Below are 10,240 nucleotides of genomic sequence, written 5' to 3' on the forward strand. Positions count from 1 at the left end.
CGTGTGTTGTAACTGGTAATATTTCACATTTTGCATGGTCTGACAACGAGCTCACAATCAAATCTTAGCCTGCTTCTTCTACTGAAATGAAACTTGCTGGCATGCATTTTGAGGACTAACCTCACCTCTGGCTATATCCACACCTTGTTTTGCCTTTGTCTCTTTTTTTAGTTTGCTAATTTTTAATTTATTCTATTTTCCTGTGTCGCACACATTTTGTTAGACTACTTTTAAACTCACTTGAAACAAGTTGAAATATAAATACATTAGAAAAATGAGAAGTAACAGTGAAGCACTGTTAGTGGACCAAACATAATACATGAAACTGCTCAGAATTCTAATTGTAGGTTTCTCATTTAACATACTACTCAATGGTCAGAAACAATATTTAGATCTATAACCAACAAGCTTAATGTTAAAGCCTACAGAATAAAAACATGCAGACACAATAAGTAATGAGGGAAATTCAGAGATCAAGTTATAAAAGTTAATATATTTTAAAATCCATTGTCAGCCTCTCAACTCTTCAACCTTTTCTGGGAGTCAGCTACAAAAAATATTAATGTTTCCTACAACTTCTACTTGATAACAACATTTCACTGCTCTTCAAAAGCACAACACTCCGAATCACCTACCGTGTTTGTGAATAAATGCGAGTCCCTGTAATATCTGATACATGATATTCCTTATAGCAGACTCAGGAAACAACTTATTTCTGTATGAGGCAGAGGAAAACAAAGTTATAAATCAGAGGCCAGATCCTTTGATAATAAATACTAAAGAATACCATTTGTCCATACAGGAGAGCTACCTTATAAACACCAAATATATTCACATGTTACAAAAACAAAAAGATTAAACATTTGATAGTAAGCCAAAAAAAAGTTTTTCCTCCAACATAGCATATAAATATCAAAAAATCTCCTCTCTCCATGATTCAAACTAAAACTTTAAAAATTTTTGGTGGGGAAAATTTGAGGTCTTCCAGATGAAGCCCTTATGCAATGCAATGGCTAACATTTTCCTCCTGGCTGGGCAAAACACACAGCACACTGCTGTCATTGTGAATAAAGATGATATTTGTTCATTCAGATCACTCAGAGGAGTACTGTGAATGGCATTCATTTTGCCACAAAAAATGTGCCCAAGAGGCTCCATACGGTTCACCTTTGAAGTTCAAAATTACCGTCGCAGGTAAATTTCTTATTAGCCTCCTCTTGCCAGCATGCAATTACCTGAGTACTGCAGCAAGAGAGGAACTGAAATAAACCTAGAACTTTTCAACAGAGGTCTCAAAATCCAGGAAGCTGTGTCCACCCTTGACCTCTAGTTGCTCTGCCCATATGTCCTAGTGGTAATGGAAAACTGCAATGTCTATTAAGTCTGAGCTTCTTTGGATGAATAACTCTTCTTTTTTTTTGAGATGGAGTTTTGCCCTTGTTGACCAGGCTGGAGTGCAATGGTGTGATCTCCGCTCACTCCAACCTCCGCCTCCCATGTTCAAGTGATTCTCCTGCCTCAGTATCCCTAGTAACTGGGATTACAGGCATGCCCCACCATGCCCAGCTAATTTTGTATTTTTAGTAGAGACGGGGTTTCCCCATGTTGGTCAGGCTGGTTGTGAACTCCTGACTTCAGGTGATCGCCCGCCTCGGCCTCCCAAAGTGCTGGGATTACAGGCGTCAGCCACTGCGCCCAACCTGGATGAATAACTCTAAAATAAGAAAATGACTGCATTGAGAACAGCTTCCCTGAAGCTATCAGAGGGCCTCTAAAGTAGAAATATGGGTGGGCCCCACACCTAACTGGCAGCTTTCAACATGAAAGCCCAGTAGCGTGAATGTTAAAGGATTGGAGAAAAAATCAGAATAATGCAATAAGAAAAGAAGAGCACACCAGCATGGCACATGTATACATATGTAACTAACCTGCACATTGTGCACATGTACCCTAAAACTTAAAGTATAATAATAATAAAATAAAATAAAAAATAAAAAATAAAAAAAATAAAAAAAGGAGAGAAAGAAAACACAAAAGCAGAAAGAAAACACATCTGCTTTGCCTATTTATTTCTATAATAAGATAATGATGACCAAACTGTACCTCTCTTTAATGAGCTGGTAAAGATTTTCCTTCATGTACTCGAAGATAAAATAAAGATGATCATTTTCCCTGATAACTTCTTTTAATTTGACTACATTGGCATGGTTGAGCTTCTTTAAAGACTAAAAGGCAAGGAAGAAACACAAAACAAAACAAATATTAGAGAAAATCTGTTGTTGAAAAAGAAAAGTAATCCTATGTATACTTGGAAAGAAACAACTAATTTTAGAACCACAGAAATGTCCTAAATTATATTTTATTGACAATTTAATAAATAGTATACCTCTGAAATTTATAGTAACTTTACATAGAAAAACTACTTCAATGAACTGAGTAGAAGGTACGTATTCGACCAGTAAATGGTATTTCTGGCTGCCCCCAGCACCAGGCAATGTACCAGGGCTATTTTGGGCCTACCCCCTCCAGATGATGGAATTCAGGCTGTGGAAGAAGCCAGAGGGGAATCAATAAAAGCAGCTTAGATTTTTCTAGCTGCAGCTGCAGTGGGCTGAGATCACCAGCTAACAGTTTGCAGACACTCTGAATAGGAAATTGTTCAAAACGACGAAGGGTTGATGGCCTGCTTCTCTTGACTTTTGTCTGACTCATGTATGTCCATGAGGCATAGAGCACTCCTTCTTACAATGTGAGTTTGAGTTACAGAGGACCAGAAGGAGACGGAAGGACCCTGAAGTAACAAGAGAAATCCCTCTGCTTCCAAGAACAACGAAGGCAAAAAGTCAGGCAGTGGATGAGGAATGAGAGGGTGGCTCAGAAAATGGTGCGTGGCCTTATATGTGTGAAGATTACTCATCTTCACACATATGTACCTTTCCTCTTCCTGGAACATGTGCATACATGTGAGTATAGCCATGTGCACACTGTTTTCTGTTTGTATTGCTAGTTCTGTTGATAGTGAACAAATCAATTTTGTATTAGTAAGCAGCATCCCTCTTCTTGTACAGCAGACATACCTAAAACTGTTGGTTTGGATAATCAGAATCTGATCGACTGTCTCCTTCATGAAAGCCTCCAAGTGTCACTTTGGCCAGTGAGATGAATCCTTTAATTAAAATAGCCCTTTCCTCATACATAGAGAAGGGAGTCCAATATTAAGTTATCTTTGAATTTCACTAAAAAGAACATCCTTTTTATAAAACAAAGAAAACATCTGAAGAGGAAAGTGTTAAAACAAATATCCTCATCTAGAAGAAAACTCAGTGATAAAGTACCCAGGGTTCAAAGCTTGGGAATGTGTAATATAATCAGTTACTTCAAGCAGCTGGCGAGAGAGAGGAAATATGGTCAGTAAAAGAGAACAAAATAAGACTCTCTGGAGCTTCCTCCCCAGAAGAATAGTTCCTGCCAACATACTTCTCTGGCAGGGAATCCTCAGCTGTTTTGGCCAATTGTTTTGCTAGATCCTTCTAGTATGGACCAAAGGGGCTGATTACTTCTTTTAGTCGGGTTGGATTCCTGGTTCTCCATGAGTAACAAATATAAACATTGCTTAACTTCTAAGTATTCACTAAACTCTTAGTGATCACAGCTATCTTTTATGCCTGTTTGCTTAAAACGCATCACAAGCAATGGCTGAGGTAGCTAGTGGATGAGCAGCCTTGGGGAAAATTCATTCAGCAGAAAATGAAGTGGTTTTAAAGCTTTTCTGGGAGAGAATTCTAGGCAAGGAGTGGGGTGCCTCCAGCTCTTAGCCTGAAGTGTGTTTGGAGCCATGAATTACTGGCCCAACTCTATGGCAGCTCACAGCTCTTGTTTCTAGGTGAGGCTCATGAACAAGAAAGTCCCTAGTAGTTTAATACAAAAAGAATTAATTTTGTGTGGGGGACGTCAAGTGACTGGCTTTATGAAGATGTATTTCCAGAAAGAGGCATCTTATTTTGGCTCAGGAAAGGATTCCAAAGCAGAGATAGAGGCAGGTCAGTTGTGTCAGAGTGGAGAAGCAGAAGTAGCAAATTAAGCCCAATCAACAGTCCAAATGTGGACTGTTTATCCTCATGGATGAAGCTTTCAGTTGGATATTACCAATGTTGTCCACATCAGGGACTGAGCAACACTTTCTAACTATTAAAACAACAATGTACTGGGCCCCCAGGGTATCCTGGGGCTTAAGATGCAGTGCTTGCTCTTAAGAGGCAAACAACCTAATTGGAAAGTCAGGACATGGATACAAAATACATCTAATAAAATAAAGAAGATCATATTAAGTGTCAAGGGAATGACAGAAACAAGGACCATCAGAGATGTGTCAAGGAGTAATCAGCAAACCCTGAGTGGTCAGTGGGAGCATCACCAAGATGTGACTTGAAGGAAGAGTGACACCTGGATGAGCTTGCTGGGAGGGAGCGGGCATGTCAGGAGGGAAGCCCACTGCAGGTAAGGCATGGAAACTGAGTGGAGGACTCTGTGTCTGGGGGATGAAGGATGAGAATCAACCTAGTTTGGTTCTGAGGGAGACTCATCTGTAAGACTTTGGCTGGAGAAGTGGGCAGGGCGCAAACCATTTGGATGCCACGTATATACCTGCTGAGTTCTTCTGGTGAATCTGCTGCCTTAAGTAGAGTTGCAGAGGGAGATGCCTGACTTGATGAGGTTGAAAAGTAAATGGCGTGTGGGAAAGCTGCACTGAAGAAAGAAGTTTGGAAGGTAATGTAAGAAAAGGAAAGAGGTAGAAACTCAAGGGGAGAAGGGCTTGGGACTTTTTTGGGTTAGAGAGAATGGTGGGCACATTTATAGACTAAAAAGAATGAGCAGGTGGAAAAAAAAAGAGTTTAATGATATGGGAAGGAGGGGGAAATTGTTGCAGCAAGAACCTACAGATATAAAAAATTAAGATGGTTAAAGAAAACCAAAACAGCAAAGGAACACGGTAGGCAGAATATAGGCAGCCTATGGTTTCAAGATGGTGTCTAGAACAGCATAGTGCCATGTAAGACTATGCTTCTAAGAAAAATAGCACCAGGTGCCATTCCCCGCATGACATCATGGGAGCAGGGATTCCCCTCCCTGCCATGGCCGTGAGGTGCAGAATATCCCTGAAGTCCACAGGGTCTTCATGGGCAGACATGGAAATGTACAGGCAGGCAGCAACGAGGAGAAAGGAAGAAGGAACAGTGGCGTGGTGAGTATCCAGGATTTCCCTTCAGTTCCCTTTGCTGCTGGAATGAAGCAGCTGGCAGGACATGAGAAACGATAGTGATAAGAGGCCTTCAGTGACCTTCCTTTCCCTTCCCCTTCTGAGTCAGCAGGCACAAAAAAGAAGGACCTCATCAAGGAGGAAGGGATGAGGAATCTTGTAAGGTGCGCCTCCTTTCTACCCGCTTCTGCCTTCCCTCCCCTCTGTGTTCAGGGTTAGGCTGTGGCCCAGTGCTGGTAAGTCTGTGTGAGGCCCAACAAGCGCGTGGGTGTGGGGGTGGGGAGGATCCCAGTTGGCAGCCGATGTGGCATCTGTGCAGGCAAGGAAAAAGAGTGGGAGTTGTCTGGTGGTCATCAGCTAGAGGAGCAGTTTCTTCAACTATCTTGCCGAGGCAGTCACTTGCTTCCTAAGACGCTATGTGCCCATAGTTTTTCTAAACTGTATATATGAGTAATCTCTTTTGAATTAGAACTAATACACAATTAGCTGTATGGAAAAATAAAGGTTTAACATCCAAGCCATGGATACCTCTCAGAACTTCATGTCACAGAGAAAATGTCCTTGGATTATCTTTGTTTTTTATCTCTGATGTTTGTTTTTTTATATCTGATGTTTTCGGATCATCTCAAACTTTTATTTTCTAGAACAGAAGTTGGCGAACTATGTCCCATGGGTGAAATCCAGCCCACCACATGTTTTTGTATAGTCCACAAGCTAAGAATATTTTTGTTTTTGTTTTTTTAAGACTGAGTCTTGCTCTGTCACCCAGGCTGCAGTGCAGTGGCACAATCTTGGCTCACTGCAACCTCCACTTCCTGGGTTCCAGCGATTCTCCTGCTTCGGCTTCCTGAGTAGCTGGGATTAGAGGCGCCCACCACAACACCTGGCTAATTTTTGTATTTTTAGTAGAGAAAGGCTTTCACCATGTTGGCCAGGCTGGTCTCGAACTCCTGACCTCAAGTGATCCACCAGCCTCAGCCTCCCAAAGTGCTGGGATTACAGGTGTGAGCCACCACACCCAGCCCAAAAAAGATAAAAAAGAATACTTTTATAAATGAACGGTTGCAATCAGTTTGATGACAGGGAACACTAACTTTGAACTCCAATTAAGTTAAATATTATGTCCCCTCAAAAAGAATATCATTCTTCTCACTGGAAGACCTCTAATACAGAAAATTATACTAAATTATTATTACATTTTATATTTTATAAATAAAAATTTTATGGAAATTTGTTTTTGCTCTTGTTACACATGTATCTATATAACATCTTCAATATGACCTTTTAGTCCTAGAAGCATAAAAGACTGACTATCTGGCCCTTTACAGAAAACGTTTGCTGATCCCTGCTTTAGACTTGTAACCTCACTTCCACATACAGGACCCCTTTGGAGAAAAAGAAAGGGTGTTTTTCAGTATTCTATTAGGTGTTTCAAACAGGGCTGGGTGAGAGGACTAAAATTAGATGAAGCACCACTCCACTGCACAAGAAGAGAATTATGCATGTAAAACTCAATGTGATCAATCTACTCTGACAGAGAGAAAAATTGGAACAAAATCAATAGAAGAAGGGGCAGGGGGAAAGGAGGAGAATAATGAATCCCAGGGGCAGGGGGAAAGGAGGAGAATAATGAATCCAGTCAGAAGGCTGAATAAAAGTAAAGATCGGTGCTCCACAATGCTTGACACGGCACAAAAGAAGGACCTCAGCAAGGAGGAACGGATGAGGAATCTTGTAAGGTGCCTCCTTTCTACCTGCTTCTGCCTTCCCTCCCCTCTGTGTTCAGGGTTAGGCGGTGGCCCAGTGCTGGTAAGTCTGTGTGAGGCTCAACAAGCGCAAGGGTGTGGGGGTCAATGAATTTCCTCACAGAAAGTGGAGTGCAAATTATTAGAGCAAGAAACTGAAGTAAGTACTGCTATTATGTCTAGGAAAAACACTCCACAAGTGATTTTCCTTTACGTTAATAATTAAGAAAATAATTAGGCAATAATAATTCACTAAATCAACACATTCAACTTCTTTATATTGAAATATATTGATATAAGTGATCCATTAAAGATGAAAGCTTTCTAATAACAGTATATACAATTATACCATAATCTTCTGCTTCAGCTGTAATGTTATCATTTGCCTCCCTTTCCAGCATTAGTGAAAAAATTCAAATGAAATGACTATATCAACTATAAATCTAAGCATGTACAAAGCTATTTTAATCATCCATAAATTATTCCTTGGTATATTAATATATACCTTAACCTCCCGAAGGTTCATGCATTCCTCCCAGGAATAAAATTTTCTTTTCATTCTAGAAGAGAAGAAAGAAACAAACAGCACACTTATTCTCAGTAATAGGTTAAACTTTGCTTTTAGAAAAATGCTTCCATTCTGATCCTAATTAACAGTACTTAAAGTGGGTTTAAATTTCTACCCAGTATTATACTATCCCAAACCAGCACTTATTTTCAAACGGCAGTGCAATAATCCTAAGTCACAAATTTTGCCAGTAGCAGTGGTGTGGTGCAGTCCAAAGAGGCCTGGACTGCTGTCTTACTCTACACTAACTAACTAACCTTGCTCTGGAAGGAAATTGCTCAGGCTTATTCTATTTAGACCAGAGCTGTCCAGCAGAACTTTCTATATTGGTGTAACTGCTCTGTGCTGTCCAGGACGGTAGCCACTAGACACATGTGGCTACCGAGCACTTTGGCATGTGGCTAGCACAATGTGGGAACTGAATTTTAATTTTAATTAAATTTAAATTTAAATGCCACATATGGTTACTTGCTATCATACTAGACAGCAGAGTTCTAGACCCTCTAGTGCAGGAGTCAGCAAACTATGACCCATGGGCCAAAACCTCACCACCATCTGTTTCTGTACAGCCCACGAGCTAAGAATGGCATTTACCTTTTTAAATTGGGGGACAAGTCAAAAGAAGAATAATATTTCATAATGTGAAAATTTTGTGCAATTCAAATTCCAGTTTCTATAAGTGAAATTTTATTGGAACACAACCATACTCATTCATTTATATACTGCCTGTGGCTGCTTTCAAACTACAACAGCAGAACTGAGTAGTTGCAAGAGACCATATGGCCTGTGAAGCTTAAAATATTTACAGCCTGGCCCTTCATAGAGAAAGTTTGCCAACCCCTGGTCTAGAGCCTCAATGGAGAAAAGAAAACTCCAGAGTTAATCAGAAATCCAAGTTTCAAGGTTATATTTTTCAGTGCATTTCAATCACATTGTCTCATTTGTCTTATAGCAGTCCTGTGAAACAGATAGGACAGCTGAGGAAACAGAAACAGAGAAGGTACACGACTTTCCCGAGGTCTCACTGCTGGCCAATAACAAACTTCCCATCTCTCCAGCTCACTCTGTCCTTGTCACACTGTCTCCCGGTAGAGTGATCAAATCCTTTATTCATGCCCCAAATATTATTTAGCCCCTGCTATGTAGTACAGTAGGTGCCTTGTCAGGCACTGGAGAGACAATGATGAGAAAGACATCCCTCATGAAACTGACATCATGGCAGGAAGGTAGAAAATAATTTTATGTACCAAGTGCTGTGAAGAAAGGAAAAGGGCCTATAAAAGTGAACCTGACGGGAGCAGTGGCTCAGCCAAATGATGCAGCAATTTGTAGGTCACATTAAACATTTGGGGCTTCATCCTAAAACTGCCAGGAAGACATTGGAAGCTGTCTTGGTTTGGATTCCTCCAAAAGCAGGGCCTGGGCAAGAACTTGGGTGCAGGTAGTTTATTTGGGAGGTGATTCCAGGAAGCCAGGGCAAGGAGCAGGAGACTGAGAAAAGAGAGGTAGGGAACCCAATAATGGGTGTATGAGTAAGCCAATAACAGGGTTGGCAACTGGCTCAGGCAGGCTGGGGACCTTTTAAGGAGCTGGACAGAATGCACCTTGGTTGAAAGTCTCCCACATGCACTTGGGATGGGGTGCTGGCATGGGCATAGAGCTGTGCGCTACAGCTGCACTGACATCAGGTGGGAGCAAGGGATGTGTTCATGCAACACAAAGAACATTTGGTCAAGTAGTTTTTGATGATGGAAGTTGTATGTTTAAAATAATCCCTTTGGTCTGATATGAATAGGGGGAAAAAAGCCAGGAGCCCTAGTGGCGGAGGACCTCATGGTGGAGGTGGCAAATGGTAATGGGTTGAATGGAGGTTAGCAGTGGGAATATACAGAAGTAGGTGGATGACATAAATATTACGTAAAATTGACAGTACTAGATGACTAAAGGTGAGGCATAATGGGGAGGGAAGGCAGGAGGACTCCCAGGTTTTGAGGGTATAGTACCAATTATTGAAATAGGAAACACTGAAGAAGAAACAAATTTGGGGTAAGAGAGAATATGCTAAATATGAGTGTAGTTTTGGGCATGGTGAGTGTGAAATGTCTGCAGGGAATTCAAATATAGATGCTGACAAGGCAACTGGATAGAGATGGTTGTGGCAGTCTCCAATGTGGTTCCCAGAGACTCCCACCTCCTGCTACCCAGGGCCTTTTAGAACCCCCTCTCCTTCAACGACTTGCTTCTAACCAACAGAATATAGCAATTTGACAAGGATGTCACTTCTGTGATTAATTTACAAAAGCAAGATATGACTTCCATCTCAGTACAAGTCTCTCATTGCCTTCAAGACTCCCAAGTTTTGATGAAGCAAATTGCCATGTTGTAAGCTGCTTTTTAGATGCCCACATGGCAAGGAACTGAGGGCAGCCTCCCACCAACAGCCGGCAGGGAACTGAGGCCCTCAGGCCAACAACCCATAGATCAACTCACAATCACAAAATGAGCTCAGAAGTGGATTCTTCCCCAGTCCAATCTTTGGATGAGACCCCAGCTTTGGCCAACACCTTGACTACAGCCTCCTGAGAGATACTGAGGCAAAGAACTTAGCTAAGTTGTGTCCAGACTCCTGACCCAGAGAAACTGTGAGATAATAAATGTGTGTTGTTTTAA

General features: G+C 41.2%; 1 protein-coding gene across 2 annotated transcripts in view; it reads right to left on the reverse strand.

Annotated features, from left to right (window-relative positions):
- CILK1 (ciliogenesis associated kinase 1) overlaps positions 1 to 10,240 on the reverse strand; it is a 40,007-nt gene that overhangs the window by 29,166 nt on the left and 601 nt on the right. The window contains exons 2-4 of one of the 2 annotated variants that reach the window (XM_003828946.6): positions 7,508 to 7,562; positions 2,104 to 2,225; positions 636 to 715 (exon numbers count right to left, since the gene is read on the reverse strand). In XM_003828946.6, coding sequence (XP_003828994.1) covers positions 636 to 715; positions 2,104 to 2,225; positions 7,508 to 7,562 — 257 coding nt within the window. Of the gene's footprint in view, positions 1 to 635; positions 716 to 2,103; positions 2,226 to 3,077; positions 3,215 to 7,507; positions 7,563 to 10,240 lie in introns of those variants that run through there. The other variant, XM_063605315.1, reaches the window with a different exon arrangement.

The sequence above is a fragment of the Pan paniscus genome, chromosome 5 (assembly GCF_029289425.2).
Source record: "Pan paniscus chromosome 5, NHGRI_mPanPan1-v2.0_pri, whole genome shotgun sequence".
NCBI classification, from domain to species: domain Eukaryota; kingdom Metazoa; phylum Chordata; class Mammalia; order Primates; family Hominidae; genus Pan; species Pan paniscus.